We start from the raw sequence: 17125 nt of genomic DNA, 5'->3' as shown, positions 1-17125 counted from the left end.
AATCTGCACAGCCACTCTGTGCAGCAGGGCCTGGGGTGCCCACCTCCACAGCCCACCGAGTTGGCTGGACAGCAATGCTTGGGGGTTGAGAAAGTTATCAAGGACGCATTGGTGAGAAAGGGGTTGAGCTGCGATTTGCATAAAGATCATAGGAGTTGAGATCAGGGAAAGGAAGGTTGGGGCAGCCAAGGGCAGAGGAAAGTCCTGTCCCTCCCACCTTGAAAGACCAAGACTCACTGCATCCATCGCTGTTATTTGCTCGGCCACCAGTCTTGGAGGAAATGTCAGGAGGCCAAGCTTCTCCTCCCTTCTATGGTGCTTAAGGGTCACAGCCACGGGGCAGTCGGTTGTTGGGGATGGAGCTGGCTCTCGGATCACAGCTGGTGGTCCAGAAGGCTCCAGCACTATCACACCCGGATTGGGCTCTAGCCCAGAAGCAGGCCCTTCCTCTGGCTCTTGAGTGTGCTTGAGCTCTTTAAGTGGTTGTAGAGCAGGTTAAAGAGACAGGTACTTGCACATGCCTCACTTTCCCATGCATTTCCACACACAGGAAAGATGTGACTGTCTTTAATGGAAGACTATCCCATGAAACACCCCACACCCCACCCCACTCACCCAATCCTCTTCCCAGACTACAGTCCCCTCACCTTCCCACTGAGCCTCTGTAGGCTCCTGTTGCTGCAACTCCACCCAAAGACTTCTTACGAGGCCCACCGGGTGTTTGACAGGGAGACTGTGCAGCACCAAGGCCTGCTTCACGATGAACCCAGGGAAAAGGAGGGGCTGGCCAAAATGTTGTATCAGGTCTGCCCAGGTTCCCATCACAGAAGCGGTGGCCCTGAAGAGAGACAGGTGGGGAATAAAGTCAGAGTCCTGATCATTCCTTCCACTCTGCCCTCCCATAACACCCTTATTTAGGACTGAGCTGCTGTGCAGGCCCCTCCCCATCCAGAGGAGAGTCCTATGCCAACACTGGCCACCTGTGTGGCTGTCATGGTTGGAGCATTCGTGGAAATAGCAGGTTTAACATGGAGTCTGTGTGAGACTCTTCTTCCCACTGGCAGCTCTTCTGAAGGTTTTTTACACTGCCCACTCCAACCCTCCATACCCCTGGGCATCTGGGCTGAGGACTGAGACAGACTTGTGAGCAGCCTGCTCACCACCATCATTTTCTGAGCCCACCTGTGGGGGTCAGGGGAGATAGATGTGGAGAGGGGCAGGCAGAGCAGGATGGGTCTGAGGTGGGGATTGAACTGTGAGGGTAAACTCAGCCCAGCATTTCCTCTGGGTCAAGAAGGCCAGGGACCCCATCCATTGTCCTGTTTGACTCATGTCTCCTTATGGAGGAGTCATCAGAGCTCAGGCCACCCTGGGGAATCGGTAGATGTGTAATATTGGGGATCTGCCAAACCCTGCCCTTCCTAAGCACCCACTCTGCTAACACAGGAGACCCTCCTTCTGCTCCCACAGAACACTCACTTTAATAATTGCTCCTGCGGTGTGTCACCCCAATCGTTATGCAGAGGTATCCCTCCAGAGGCAGAGAAGACCTTGATGGCATCTGATCCGAGGGATGGTGCACAGGACCTGTGAATGATGGACAGTGTGACTTTCTGACTTAGTGACTAGAAGAGAGGCCAGAGACTGTGTCTGCTTCATTCCATGAATCAGGCTAAGTGTCTCCGAAAGTGCCTGCCTGTGGTAGGAGCTTAGCGCAATTGAATAAAATGAGCTCCAACCAGAACCATCTGAGCCATCTGAGTGGGCCTGGATCCCTTCTATCCCCTGCTATATCTCATGTGGCTACACCAAGGACCAGGACAAGATCAGCTGGTGAAATCTCAAATTTCTTGACAGGTTTTCTCCCACTGCTTTTCCAAACTCAAATGCCACAGGTTGCTGATGGGGGTTCATTGCATTTTCCATGGGACAGACAGACATAAGTGGAATGAAAACCACAGCTTATCCAGCAGCCCTTTCTGCTGAGCCAAGCAGCAGGTAAGCGCTGCCATGGCTTGTCCCTACATCAGTGCCTACAAGAGCCCTATAATGTTGATCCTGTACCACCCCACTTTCCAGTGGAGCATTCTGAGGCTCAGAGTGATGAGATGACATTGCCAAGAAACACAGATAGCAATGGGCAGAGACCCCACTGCAGTGGAGAGGGGACACGTGCTCACCTTGTTAACAGCTCTTCGAGGAACCACTGGGCCCTGGAGAAGGCCGGGTGGATGGGCATCAGGGTGCAGACGTGGGGGATATTTCCAGCCAGGAAAGCTGGGACCAGGGACCCCACAACCTTCTCCAGGGTGCCTTTCTGTAGGGCCCGCATCTTGCAGGCCTCACGAAGTCTCTGAGTTAACTCAGCGGCACACTGTGTGGGACAAGGTGGGACATCCAGTCAGTGGCATCTCCAAGAATCCCAGGAGGTGGAGGTCTAGAGCTCACACAGGAGTCCCAGACTCTCAGGAATGAGGTTCTAGGTTTTTAATGTTCCACTGAAGTTCATGAGTGGGGCATGTTGGTGTAATTGCTACTTTCTGGGCAGGTTTGTATGCTTGTTTGGTTTAGCTTAGGAACAATAAACCTAAAATAGTTTCTATGATGATCATTGTCCCCATGAGGCTTCAAGAACCATCCCCATTATAGAGATGAGATCACAGAGCTTAGTGCTGTCACTTGTCTTCTCAAGTGCATGCAGGTCAGAAACGCAAACTGTCCTGCATGACATTTTCTCTCAGCTACATGAGACTTATCTGCCCCCGACATGGATGCAAAGGTGGTAGGAACCTTGCCCATCCCCTATGTGGGGAAGGTATCCATCAGAGACATGGCCTATGAAAACATTGACTTTAAAAAAAAAAAAAAAAAAAAAAAAAAAAAAAAAAAAAAAGACACTTTTGTTTCATTCGTTTACATCAAAGGGCATTTTTAGACCCTCATTGTGGAGAACCCAGATTCTGCAAAGGGGCAAATGCCTTTAGTCTCCAGACTGGAGGAGTGTGATCGTTAGGCATGAATCTGAATAGAGGACTCCAGAGGGAACAAATCCATGTGGTGGGTGTAAAGTGACAGGTGACCCAGTATCCCTGTGAGGCAATTGCCAGTGATGGAACACTGTGATTGCCTTGACCAACCTGACTGGTGAAAATTTCAATGAGTGTGAAATCCCCGGGCTAGGCAGGGAGTAATGCATCAGCCATGATCAGAAACTGCTGTTGGCACCATGACTGCTAAAGCCCTTTGGGTTTGGAATCTCCCTGCAGCCATTAACTTTTCATGTGCACTTCCTTACACCAGCAATGGGCATCCATCTTCAGAGGCAGGGAGGTGTTGCATATTGTGATCTTAATAGTAATCCCCTAGTTCCCTGATTTTGGGACCCCAGAACTTCAGAATGTGTCTGCATTTGAGTTTTAGTCTTTTAGCAAGTAATGAGGTGAATTGAATTCAGTGGTGTGGGTCTTAATCTGATCTGACTAGTGTCCTTAGAAGAGGAGGGGAAAGAAGACGGCCATCTACAAGCTGAGGAGGGACCCTTCAAGAGACACCAGCCCTGCTGACAGCCTCCTGTCTCACTCCTAGCCTCCAGAATTGTGGGGAAATGAATGACTGCTGCTGACACCACCCAGTGCCACCCTATGTGTGGTAGCCTGAGCAACCTAACATAGTCCATTCCCATGCACTTTAGTGATCCAGGCAGGATTGCTGACATGGCAGCTAACCTGAATCATGCCCATGAATAACAGTACTGAAAGGCTGCAGTGCTTGGCAAATGACCACCATTATTGGACCAGGTCTGCAAGGACAGTGGAACTGACCGCTCCACAGGATCCTGGCAATGGTAGTTTAAACAACAAAACCAATGGGCAAATGTGCTCCTGGGCTACTATGAAGTCAAACAAAATTATTTCACTCTAATATTTCCATGAATATGTGAGGAGAGTGTTTCTACTCTGCCATGAAACAGGAGGGAGAGGTGGAAGTCTGGAGTTCCCTGTCATGAGGCTGAAGCACACTCTGGGGAGAGCCCTGTGAGGGCCTCTGGGTGCTCCCAGATTTGAGTCTGGGCTCTGGGCACTGTCAGGTGACCAGGTTTTCTGGGTATAGAGACCCTCAAGGCCAGTTCTCACCTGAGTCCAGCCCTGGATGGTGTCTGTGGCCTGATGCACCTTCCTCAGGTTGAGGGAGTTTGAGTAGTTGAACCTGCTGACCAGCCCTTCAGTGATGACACGGTTGGAGCTCTACAAAGACAGAGCCCGGTACCGGGCCAGTAGGCTTCAGGAACCTTCGACCTCAATCTGTGGTTCTACACCACGGCAGTCTTGGCAAACTGAGACTGTCTATTAGGACATAATGAGGAAGCTCTGGCAGCCCTGCTGAACGGGCAGCAGAGGTGGATCATGTATGGTCAGCAACCCTGAAAGCTGCATCCCTGAGGAAGACTGCATCCTTTATGGGATGATATGGAAGTGAGTTGGCCGCAGCTCCTGACCCAGCAGGCCTAAGGTACTGTGCCCTGCTCTGTGAGATGACAAATTGCAGAGAAAAGCATCCAATACTTTGCTTCCTCCCATCTTTTTTGCAAGACAACCCAGTCAAGTGTGATGATGACTGAAGCTTAGAGAAGGTCTGTAAGGACAACGGAGCTGACTGCTCCACAGGTTACCTGGGGCAGGTAGTTAAAACACAGAATAGCAAAATACAAAATGTGCTGGAAGTCTCCAATGAAGTAAAACAATATAATTGTTTCTTTAAAATTCCCATGAACATGTGAGGGGTGTCTTCCTATTCTCTCATGGAACTGGTGGGGGGAGTGGAGTTCCAGATTGGTTTGTCATGGGACTGTGGACACGCTAGTGGGAAAGCCCTGAGAGGGCCCTGGGGAGTTTGCAGATTGAAGTCTGGATTCTCCACCCTCCCTGGTCATCTTCAGGCCCTGGATGTGGAGATCACCCTGGGCCAGCTCTCACCTCAGACAGACACTGGACGGTGTCATCAGCCTGGTTCACCTGCACCCTGACCTGGTAGGTGCTGTAGTCAGGCCCATGGGCCACTACCTTGAAGATGTCCTCCTTAGAGGTCTGCAAAGACAGAAAAGGTACTGAACCAGGGGGCGTCAGGAGCCTTCCACCACATCCGTGGTCCTGTGTAATGGCAGACCTGGCACACTCATACAGTCTATTAGCACCCAGTGGGGATGTTCCCAGCAGCCCTGCTGAACCAGCAAGAACTGATTCACAACAAGGTCTAACAACAGTGAAAGCCTGAATCACTGAGGAAAACAACATCCTCGATGGGATGATATGGAGGTGGGTAAGGCCACAGCTCCTGACCGGGCCGCTCTTCAATGGTTGGCCATGCTTTGTGTAATGTTAGATTACAGAGAAAATATCCAATACGTTCTTCCCACTTTTTTAAATACACAGCACTATCAAGTGGGATGATGCATACGGTTTGGAGAAGTCTACAAGGCCAGTTGAGCTGGGATTGGTCCACAGGATACTTGGGGCAGGGAATTAAACATTTGAAATTACAAAAACACAAAGACAACAAAAAAAAATTTTTCTGTGACCCCAACAAATACATGAAGACTGTTTTTTCTATCCTATCAGAGACCTGGTCTCAAGGGTTGGAGGAACTTTTCCTTTGGGAGTGGTTCTGTGAGAACTTTGATGCCCGAGATTGGAGTCTGAGTTTTGGCCCCACCCCAGTCACCTCAGGGTCATGGTGTGGGCTACCTCTCACCTCAGACTTGCACTGGATGGTTCTCTTGGCCTGGACCACTTTTCCTTTATACCCATTGCTGCCATCAGTGAACCTGTTAGCTTGCTCCTCTAGGATGTCATTGGAGCTCTGCAAAGACACACCCGGTCCCCAGCCAGGAGGCATTAAAGGCCTGGCATTACCAGTAGGGGAGATGCCAACCTCCAGTCCCGCTCCCCAGACCAGACAGAGAGGGGCATCTGCAATGACCTCCATGCAGGGAAGGTTTGAGATGATCCCATGAGGACCCCCAATTAACAAGTGGCTAATAGAGTCCATCCCCAACACTCAGCTACCCTCTCTGTGAGCCTCGATCAGGGCAATGAATATGACACACCCTCCAGGCTTCTGACACCTACCTACCTGCTCCTGCCCAGGATGTGTGTCCCTCACTTCACGTTGTCCCGCACCACCCTCAACAAACACATACCTGGGATGAGGAGTCAGAAGGTTGGGCCTTCACAACTGGGGGCCACGGTCTGGTCTGACTAGGAAAAGTCTTCCCTGGGATGCCCACAGTTACCCGATGGGTCCTCCTGCCAGGGGCCGAAGGATGTTGGTGGCGGCACTTGTACCAGTTTCTACAGCAACAGCAACCTCTCTCTCTCTGGGCTTTCTTCTGCCCATGTCCTCGGATTGACGGAAAGCAACAAAGAGCCATCCTATTCTCCTGACGCTTTCCACTCAAGTGAGCTGGAAAGGCAGTTGCCTCTAGAATGTGGGGGCATGGTTACCACGGTTCTACTTTCCGGTTGGGGATTGGTCACCAACGAAGTGAGGTCACCACTTCAAGGTTCCAAGACCTGGGCACTTCCCCCAATCAAAGCTACCTTAGCCCTCTCTGGGCTGTTGACCTCTCACCCTCTTTGCCCACATCACCTCCTCCCTGTACACCAATACCCAATATAACCCTTGCCCCAGCTCCCTGGAAATGTACCAGGTCCCCTACTAGGGGGAGAAAGCTGCCTCCACATCTCCTTTATAAATTAGTTCTGTGTCCAGGGAAGGCCTCTCAGGACCATCCCAGTCTCCCAACCTGTCCAATGAAGATGATCCTAGACACCATTCCTATCCAAAGTCATCAGCTATAGATAAGGCTCCTAACACAGTGGGCTGGTGCCCTTTGTATCTGATGAGTGGGACACAGCATGAAACACTAGACAAAACAGCCCTGGGGTCCAAAGTGTGATATCATGGAAGTCACTGCTCATATGGCCTCATTTTCAAGTCTGCACCTTGAAGGGTTTGAAATGACAGGAAATTCAGATATTGTCACTCACTGGCCTAAAAACATGCAGTGGTCTCTTGTTAATCTTAGACTCAGTCCCAGTGCCTCATGTGGGTCCATGTGATGGGAGCTTTCAGAGTGGCTTTGAGTGAGTCCTGCCTCCTGGTGGGAACAGCCTTGTGTGTCTGCTGAGTGCTCAGTAAATGGCTTCTGAATAATGTCAAGTAGAGCTCATGTGATGGGATGTCAGATCCCGTCATTCTCTCAAAGTCCATTGTTTTGTTTTGTCTTTTTATTTATTTTATTTTTTTTGGCTGGGGAGGGTGGGGTTGGTGGTGGATTTGTTTTAAATTTCTATCTGTTATTGATTTTTTCTTTTCATTTTTTAAATTTAATAAATCTTTATTGTTCAGATTATTACAGTTGTCCCTCTTTTGCCCCAATAGCTCGTCTACACATAGTTTCCACCCCACCCTCTGCCCTTACCCCACCCCCTACTGTCCTCATCCATAGGTGTCCCCATCCCTCTTGCCCTCCTCTCTGCAGACGTCCAGGCTCACTCTACCTTGATGAACTGTTCCCTGCTTTGGGAGTTGTCCGCTTTGAACAGTTTTTTAACGGTAACTGTGTGCCTCCTGAAGAGATGGAAAGAGGAAAGGCATGATTAGGAAAAAAGGGCTAGAAGGGTTAACAGCAAATTCCTTTAAACAATCTCATGTTTCCTGGAAGGGAGAGGGTAGGTGGGAGGGAGGGAGGGGGGCAAAAAAAATCATTAAAATATGTAAAAAAATAAATAAATACATTTTTAAAAAATGTAAAAACAAAAACAAAAAACAATCTCATGTTTCCTACTGCCTTGCTGATGGTATCACTCGGTTCCTCTGAGCAGGAGGGTCTCCGTGAGACTAGGGTAGGACTCTCATGGTGGTCTCTGGGGCCCCTTCCCATATCGAAGGAGAAGTTCTGTTTTGATCAGTTTGGGTTTCAATTGGGCATAGGGTTCTGGTACTGGAAACACAAAAATCTCCCATTTGGATCAATGCAGTGTCTGACATTGAAGGAGACTGACTCCTGAAGAAGAGTTAGTGGCCTGAGGAGCCAGAGAGCCTTAGAGACCTGGCCCACAAGACCAGTCTTTGTCCCCAGGGTTGGCTGCCTCCCAGGAGGTGAGGGGACACTGGGAGACATATGGGAGACACATTAGCAGGCTTGCTGTGATGGGAGAGGCCTACACACCTGGAAACTTTCCCCCAAGTCTCATGCAGTCAATGAATGGACACGCTCTGCAGAGCGGCCAGGATGGCGCGCACGGAGGAAAAGTTCCTCAGGGTCCTGCACTCCTGGGGAAGAGGAGACATGTGCTGTGAGACATGTGCTGTCGCTTCAGGCACCCTAGATTGGCTGCTCCTCTTGATAGGACAGATACTCAGGGTGGGCACATTTAGCACCCAAATACCAACTCTCAGAATGAGGAGGATCCCAAATCAAATCAAGGAAGGAACCACGAATGAAGTGAACCCCCCAGCACAGGATTAGGGGAGTCAAAATCTGAGTGAGCCTGGCAGAGAGGACCTGGGGCTGTGCTGGGGCTCTGATCTCAGTCCTCAGTCCTGACAGCTGTCTGGGCAGCAGAGGCATTTTTCAAGGATCCCCACAGGGATGCTGCTGGGCCTCCCCTAACATACCTTGGCCACCTTAATCCAGTGCTCCACCACTTTGGCCCTGTCCTGGGCCGTCATGCCTGGGTTCCCCAAGGCATGTGGTTATCACGCAAGTAGCCACCTGGTTGAATTGTAAGACAGTGGCACTGACAGTGGATACCATGTGCCCCTTTCTAGGCTCAGTCCTCTGTGACCAGATGGAGTCCAGGCACTGGTGTGGCAGCACCTTCTTGAACAGCTCCTGGGAAGAAAGGGGAGTGTCACCCAGCCCTGTCACCCCCCAGTTTAGGGTTTTCAGTTTCTGAAAGAGACACTGAGCGAGACTGTAGCTCAGGAAGCTGAGGATTTGCCTGAGCCTTGGAGTCCATGGGATTCGTTCTCTGTCCACCCTGGGCACCCAGCACTGGCTGACTTGGGGCCCAAGACTTGTGGGGGAAGGGACAGTAGCATCTGCCTCCAGCCCATCCTCAGGGACTCCATGCTCCAGGAAGTGGCTTACATCTGCTCAACTCAAAAGGGCATCTTCCAGCATCTGACATCCCTCTGGAATAATTCCCCATTCAGTGCACATTCCCTTGTGACAGCTACAACCACAGCTGTTTGTCTCACTTCGTGTTAAACAAACATCTAGAGTCTGATAAGTGCTGAGGCTGCTGAGCCTATGGACTCATAGATGGGTGACCCATGGATCTGGCTGCACACAGAGAGCTCCCCTCCCCACAATCCTGGCCACACCCCACCCAGCTTTCTGTCTCCTCTCCCTAATTTAATCTGCACAGCCACTCTGTGCAGTAGAGTCTGTGGTGCCCACCTCCAGAGTTGGTGTCCAGAGTTCGCTGGACAGCAATGCTTGGGGTTGAGAAAGTTGTCAAGGACCCATGGGTGGTAAAGTGGTTGAGCTGCGATTTGCATCAAGATCATAGGAGATGAGATCAGGGAAAGGCAGATTGGGACAGCCAAGGGCAGAGGAAAGTCCTGTCCCTCCCACCTTGAAAGACCAAGACTCACTGCATCCATCGCTGTTATTTGCTCGGCCACCAGTCTTGGAGGAAATGTCAGGAGGCCAAGCTTCTCCTCCCTTCTATGGTGCTTAAGGGTCACAGCCACGGGGCAGTCGGTTGTTGGGGATGGAGCTGGCTCTCGGATCACAGCTGGTGGTCCAGAAGGCTCCAGCACTATCACACCCGGATTAGGCTCTAGCCCAGGAGCAGGCCTTTCTTCTGGCTCTTGGGTGTGCTTGAGCTCTTTAAGTGGTTGTAGAGCAGGTTAAAGAGACAGGTACTTGCACATGCCTCACTTTCCCATGCATTTCCACACACAGGAAAGATGTGACTGTCTTTAATGGAAGACTGTCCCATGAAACAACCCATCCCCCACCCCTCACACACAATCCTCTTCCCAGACTACAGTCCCCTCACCTTCCCACTGAGCCTCTGTAGGCTCCTGTTGCTGCAACTCCACCCAAAGACTTCTTACGAGGCCCACCGGGTGTTTGACAGGGAGGCTGTGCAGCACCAAGGCCTGCTTCATGATGAACCCAGGGAATAGGAGGGGCTGGCCAAAATGTTGTATCAGGTCTGGCCAGGTTCCCATTACAGAAGCGGTGACCCTGGGGAGAGGCAGTTGGGGAATAAAGTCAGAGTCCTGGTCTTTCCTTTCACTCTGCCCTCCCATGACACCCTTATTTAAGACTGAGCCTCTGTGCACACCCCTCCCCATCCAGAGAGTGTCACATGCCAACCCTGGCCACCTGTGTGGCTGTCATCGTTGTAGCATTCATGGACCATAGCAGGTTTAACGCGGAGTCTGTGTGAGACTCTTCTTCACATTGGCAGCTCTCCTGAAGGTCTTTTATGCTGCCCACCCCAACACTCCATAACCCTGGGCATCTGGGCTGAGGACTGAGAGAGACTTGTGAGCAGCCTGCTCACCACTATCCTATTCTGAGCCCGCCTGTGGGGGTTCATGAAAGATGGATGTGGAGAGGGGCAGGCAGAGAAGCATGGGTCTGTGGGGGGATGAGACTCTGAGGGTCAACTCTTTCCAGCCTACACTCTGGGTCAACAAGGCCAGGGACCCCACCCACTGTCCTGTTTGACTCATGTCTCCTTGTGGAGGAGCCATCAGAGCTCAGGCCGCCCTTGGGAATCAGTAGATGTGTAAGATTGGGGATCTGCCAAACCTTCCCCTGCCTAAGCACCCATTCTGCTAACACAGGAGACCCTCCTTCTGCTCCCACAGACCACTCACTTTACTAATTGCTCCTGCGGTGTGTCACCCCAATCATTATGCAGAGGTATCACTCCAGAGGCAGAGAAGACCTTGGTGACATCCAATCTGATGGATGGTGGACATGACCTGTTAATGATGGACAGTGTGACTGTCTGACTTAGTGACTAGAACAGAGGCCAGAGATTGTGTCTGCTTCATTCCTTGAATCAGGCCATTTGTCTCCAAAAGTCCCACCTGTGGTAGGAGCTTAGGGAAATGGTCAATTAAATAAGCTCCAAACAGAACCATCTGAGCCATCTAAGTGAGCCTGGGACCCTTCTATCCCCTGCTATATCTCATGTGGCTACACCAAGGACCAGGACAAGATCAGCTGGTGAAATCTCAAACTGCTTGACAGGTTTTCTCCCACTGCTTTTCCAAACTCATATGCCACAGGTTGCTGATGGGGGTTCACAGCACTTTCCATGGGACAGACAGACATAAGTGGCATGAACAACCATAGCTGGTCCAGCAGCGCTTTCTGCAGAGCCAGGTAGCAGGTAAGCGCTGCCATGGCTTGTCCCTACATCAGTGCCTACAAGAGACCTATGATGTTGATCCTGTACCACCCCACTTTCCAGAGGAGTATTCTGAGGCTCAGACTGATGAGATGACATTTTTAAGAAACACAGATAGCAGTGGGCACAGTCACCACTGCACCAAACAGGGGACCAACACTCACCTAGTTAACAGATTTTCCAGAAACCACTGGGCTCTGGAGAAGGCCGGGTGGATGGGCATCAGGGTGCAGACGTTGGGGATATTTCCAGAGGGGAAAGCTGGGACCACAGACCCCACCACCTTCTCCAAGGTGCTTTTCTGGAGGGCCCGCATCCTGCAGGCCTCACGAAGTCTCTGAGTTAACTCAACGGCACTCTGTGTGGTATAAGGTGGGACATCCAGTCAGTGGCATCACCAAGAATCCCAGGAGGATGGAGGTCTGGAGCTCACACAGGAGTCCCAGACCCTCAAGAATGTGTGCAAGAGGAGAGACAGGAGTGACCAGGCTGAATGAGGTTCTAGGTTTTTAAAGTTCCACTTAAGTTTGTGGGTGGGGGTCTTCATAAAATTGTCACCTTCTAGGCATGTTTATTGTTTTTTGCTTATTTGTTTTAGCTTAGGAACAACAAACCTCCATGTATTAATAGTTTGTATGAGTAGCATTGTCCCCATGAGGCCTAAGGAAACACCCCCATTATAGAGATGAGAACACAGAGGCTTAGGGATGGCATATATCTTCTCAAGGTCATGAGGGCTGAACTGTGAACTGTCCTGTATGACATGCTCTCTCAGCTACCTGAGACTTATGTGCTCCCAATATGGGTGCAAAGTGGTGGCAACCTTGCTCATCCCCTCAGTGGGGACAGTCATAGACCATAGGCCATCATAGGCCATCATAGACATGGCCTACGACAACACTGACTTCAAAAAATACACTTTTGTTTCATCCTTTTATATTAAAGGACATTTTAAGAACCTCATTTTTGGAGAACCCAGATTCCAAAAAGGAGCAAATGGCTGCAGACTCTCAACTGGAGGAGCGTGATCCTCAGGCATGAATCTGAGCAGAGGACTTGAAAGCCAACAAATCCAAGTGGTGGGTGTAAAGTGACAGGTGACTCAGTGTCCCTGTGAGGCAATTGCCAATGAAGGAACACTGTGATTGCCTTGAACACCATGATAATGTACCGGTGAAAATCTCAATGAATGAGAAATCCCAGGGCCAGGCTAAGAGCAAGGCAGCAGCCATCATTAGAAACTGCTGTTGATACGATCACTGCCACAGCCCTTTGGGTTTAGAATCTTCCTGCAAACATTACATTTTACAAGTGTATGTCCTTATACCAGCAGTGGGCATCCATCTCCAGAGGGGGGTAGTACATATTGAGATCAGAATGTGTCCCTCCAATTCCATAACTTTGGGGACCCTAGAAATTCTGAATGGGTCCACATTTGAGTTTTAGTCTTTAAGCAAGTAATGAGGTGAAGTAAACTCAGTGCTGTGGGTCTTTAATCTAGTGTGACCAGTGTCCTTAGAAGAGGAGGGGAAGACACATGGCAGTGCAGAGGGGAGTCCATGTGACACACAGGGAGAAGACGGCCATCTACAAGCTGAGGAGAGACCCCGCAGGAGAAACCAGCCCTGCTGACAGCCTCCTGTCTCACTCCTAGCCTCTGGAATTGTGAGAAAATGAATGTCTGCTGGTGGCACCACTCAGCGTAGTCCTATATATGGCCGCCCGAGCAACCTAACACAGTCTATTCTGACACACTTCAGTGGTTCAGGTAGCACTGGTGACATGGCAGCTGACTGAATCAGGCCCATGTCCAACAGCACTGAAGGGCTGCATTGCTGGGCAAATGACCTCCATTATTGGTCCAGGTCTGCAAGGACAGTGGAGATGACTGCTTCCCAGGATCCTGGTAAAGGTAGTTTAAACAACAAAAACTGAAATGCAAATGTGCTCCTGGTCTCCTCTAAAATGAAACCATATAATTGCACTCTCATCTTTCCACAAGAATGTGAGGAGCATCTTTCTACTCCCCCATGTAACTGAAGGGAGGAGTGGAGGCCTGGATTCCTTTGTCATGGGGCTGAGGCACGGGCCAGGGAGAGCTATGGAATAACCTCCAGGGTCCCCAGCTCTGAGTCCGGGTTCTGGACACTGCCAGGTTGTCTCAGGTTGGTGAGTATAAAGACCATCAAGGCCAGTTCTCACCTGAGTCCAACCCTGGATGTTGTCTGTGGCCTGATGCAACTTGCCCAGTCTCCAGGAGGTCCAGTAGTTGAACCCTTTGACCAGCCCTTTAGTGTTGTCCTGGTTGGAGCTCTAAAAAGACAAAGCCCGGTTATCGGGCCCGTAGGCTTCAGGAACCTTCCACCCCAATCGGTGAATCTACATCTGGCAGCCCAGACAAACAGACAGTCTATTCAGACACGGTGAGGATGTTCCAGCAGACCTGCACCTCTGCATCATGTCACGGTCAACAACCCTGAAAGGCTGTGTTCCTGAGGAAGACTGCTTCCTTTATGGGATGATTTGGAGGTGAGTAAGCCACAACTCCTGACCATGGGGTGTAGGGTGTTTTGTCCTGCTCTGTGAGATGACAAGTTGCAGAGAAAAGTATCCAAAACTTTGCTTCCTCCCATCTTTTTGAGAGACCACTCAGTCAAGTGCGATGATGATGAGGCTTAGAGAAAGGTCTACAAGGACAGTGGAGCTGACTGCTCCACAGGTTACCTGGGGCAGGTAGTTACAAGCACAGAATAGCAAATATACATGTGTTCTTGGCCTACTGTTAGGTAAACAACATATTTTTCCCTTTAAGATTCCCACAAATATGTGAGGAATGTCTTTCCATTCTCTCCTGTAGCTGGTGAGAGGATTGGAGGTCCAGATTGCTTTGTCATGGGACTGTGGACACCCTAGTGTGAAAGCCCTGGGAGGGCCCTGGGGGAGTTTGTAGATAGAAGTCTGGATTCTCAGCCCTCCCTGGTCATCTTGAGGTGCTGAAGATAGAGACCACCCTGAGCCAGCTCTCACCTCAGACAGATACTGGACGGTGTCATCGGCCTGGTTCACCTGCACCCTGACCTGGTGGGTGGTGTAGCTAGGCAAAAGAGCCACTATCTCTGTGAATTCCTCCTCAGAGGTCTGCGAAGACAGAGCGGGTACTAAACCAGGAGGCTTCAAGAACCTTCCATCACATCCGTGGTCCTGGCACACTCATACAGTCTATTAGGACCCAGTGAGAATGTTCCCAACAGCCCTATTGAACCAGTAAGAACTGATTCAAAACAAGGTCTAACAACAGTGAAAGCCTGAATCATTGAAGAAAAAGACATCCTCGATGGGACGATATGGAGATGGGTAAGGCCACAGCTCCTGACCAGGACACCTCAATGGAATGCCGTGTTTTGTGGGTTGGTAGATTACAGAGAAAGTATCCATTAATTTAATCCCTTCTCCCCTCCCCCTTTTTTTTTCAAAATACAATGCACTATCTAGTGGGAAGATGTGTAAGGTTTGAAGAAACTCTATCAGAACATCTGAGCTGGGCTTGGTCCACAGGATACTTGGGGCAGGAAGTTGAACATTTGAAATGAGAAAAATGCAAATACAACAAAAAATGTTTTCGCTGTGACCCCCAGAAACACACAGAGACTGTTTTTCTTTCCTACTAGGGACCCAGTTGGGAGGGTTGGAGGAACAGATTCCTTTGGGAGTGGATCTGTCAGAAATTTGAGTGTGAGTTCTGGTCCCACTCAAGTCACCTCAGGGTCAGGGTTGTGGACCACCTCTCACCTCAGTTTGGCACTGGACGGATTTCCTGGCTTGATACACTTGTCCTCTGTGCCCATTGCTGACATCAATGATCCTGTCAACCTTCTCCTCTACGACTTTATGGCTGGAGCTCTGCAAATACAGAAGGAAGCGTCAAATCCTCTTTGAGAAGAAAAAAATTTATATCACTTTCCTGTGAGATGGAACAAGCCTGAAATAAATGATAAAGCTTCTAAGTTCTTAGGATTTTAGACTTTGTGTGTATTCGATGTTATAAAGTGCCCCTAATGTTGGAAGAGATTTTGCAAATCCCTTGTGAAAGGTGGGCCAGCCATGCTAGCCAGTAGTTTGAAATGGGGAAAACACAGCATTTTATATGCTATGGGTCCACTTCCATCAAGTGGACCCAAGACCCAAGGTCCCAGAAGGTAAGAGTTTGTTCAGATGTGTATAAAGCCTATCTTTTAGCACTGGAATTAAGGTCGCCAATCTAAGTCCTAGCACCTGTGCTTGAATTGGCTTCAATTGGTGACCCATGTATTGGAAAATTTAATAAATTTAAATGTCATGGCTATGTGATGGCTCATTAATGGTACCAATTGTCAACCACATACCATGTGAATCAAGCATATCAAACTCTCTATGCCTTGTTTACTTGGCCTGTGTTAGCCTTTGAGTTTGACATGCTTAAAATGAACTGATAATGACCACTATATGTTTTCCCTTTTTTTCTTCCTCCCCTGACCTTTTGGTTCTTCCCCTCCAACTTTATAGAAATCAGGTGCAATTTTAGATGTTTGAGAAGCAGGCTGTTTTGACAATTTACTCAGCAGTAATTTAAAAATACAAAACTTTTGCTTGGGAAGTCTTTTGTGTATTTTCTGAACATTGAAGAACTAGAGAGTGAGAAGGGTGAGGCCCTCTGCAGGCCTGGCAAAGAGGTAGGTGTAGGCACCTGTGCAACCCAAGAGAGAGGCAGCTGTGCTCTGTGCGGGTCTGGCAGTGAGGCAGCCTGGGCTCCACAGAAGGCCTGGCAGAGAAGTAAAATGAGATCCCCTGGAGTCCTGGTGGTAAGGTAGCTAGCTGTGCATCCACTCAGAAAGGTAGCATGGATGCCAAAACCGGTTTGGCTCAGTGGATAGAGTGTCAGTCTGCGGACTGAAGGGTCCCAGGTTCGATTCCAGTCAAGGGCATGTACCTTGGTTGCAAGCACATACTCAGTAGGGGGTGTGCAGGAGGCAGCTGGTTGATGTTTCTCTCTCATCAATGTTTCTAACTCTCTATCCCTCTCCCTTCCTCTCTGTAAAAAATCAATAAAATATATACAAATAGAATATAAATTTCCCCCACCTTGGCCAATACATTAGTAGCTTTTGGAAGTAATAGGAATCAAGAATATCTCAGGTTGCCGAAACCGGTCTGGCTCAGTGGATAGAGCGTCAGCCTGCAGACTGAAAGGTCCCAGGTTTGATTCCGGTCAAGGGCATGTACCTTGGTTGTAGGCACATCCCCAGCAGGGAGTGTGCAAGAAGCAGCTGGTCGATGATTCTCTCTCATCAATGTTTCTAACTCTCTATCCCTCTCTCTTCCTCTCTGTAAAAACTCAACAAAATATATATTTTTTTAAAGTCAATAAAATATATTTAAAAGAATATCCCAGGCTATAAGAAAGCAAACATCTTGCCCTGGCCGATATGATTAGGGCACTGAATGGTCACAGGTTCCATCCCAGGCTCTGGTTGGGCACATGCAGGAGGCAACCAATAGATGTGTTCCTCTCACATAGATGTTCTCTCTCTTTCTCTCTCTCCCCCTCCCCCACTGAACTTTCCACTCGCTCTAAATATCAATGGAAAAATATCCTTGAGTAAGGATTAACCAAGAAAGAAAGAAAGAAAGAAAGAAAGAAAGAA

General features: G+C 49.5%; 1 protein-coding gene across 1 annotated transcript; it reads right to left on the bottom strand.

Moving 5' to 3' along the window:
* Positions 1-425: 425 nt before the first annotated feature.
* Positions 426-2332, bottom strand: LOC118717793 (ral guanine nucleotide dissociation stimulator-like). Its single transcript, XM_045580973.1, has 4 exons — positions 2181-2332; positions 1480-1587; positions 655-838; positions 426-485 (listed from the first exon to the last, which is right to left on the bottom strand). The coding sequence occupies exons 1-4, from the start codon at positions 2330-2332 to the stop codon at positions 426-428; spliced, it is 504 nt and encodes a 167-aa protein (XP_045436929.1).
* Positions 2333-17125: the final 14793 nt, after the last annotated feature.

Source organism: Pipistrellus kuhlii, unplaced genomic scaffold (assembly GCF_014108245.1).
Source record: "Pipistrellus kuhlii isolate mPipKuh1 unplaced genomic scaffold, mPipKuh1.p scaffold_m20_p_13, whole genome shotgun sequence".
NCBI classification, from domain to species: Eukaryota; Metazoa; Chordata; class Mammalia; order Chiroptera; family Vespertilionidae; genus Pipistrellus; species Pipistrellus kuhlii.
Note: the sequence above shows the minus strand (reverse complement) of the source record. Positions and strands in the feature narration are given on the sequence as shown.

Excerpts from the sequence above, each read along its gene's own strand:
- LOC118717793 (XM_045580973.1), bottom strand. The coding sequence starts at position 2,332 with ATGCGGGCCCTACAGAAAGGCACCCTGGAGAAGGTTGTGGGGTCCCTG. Across the intron at positions 1,588-2,180 it reads CTCGAAGAGCTGTTAACAAG|GTCCTGTGCACCATCCCTCG; the intron begins GTGAGCACGTGT and ends CATCATTCACAG. Across the intron at positions 839-1,479 it reads CCGCAGGAGCAATTATTAAA|GGCCACCGCTTCTGTGATGG; the intron begins GTGAGTGTTCTG and ends GTCTCTCTTCAG.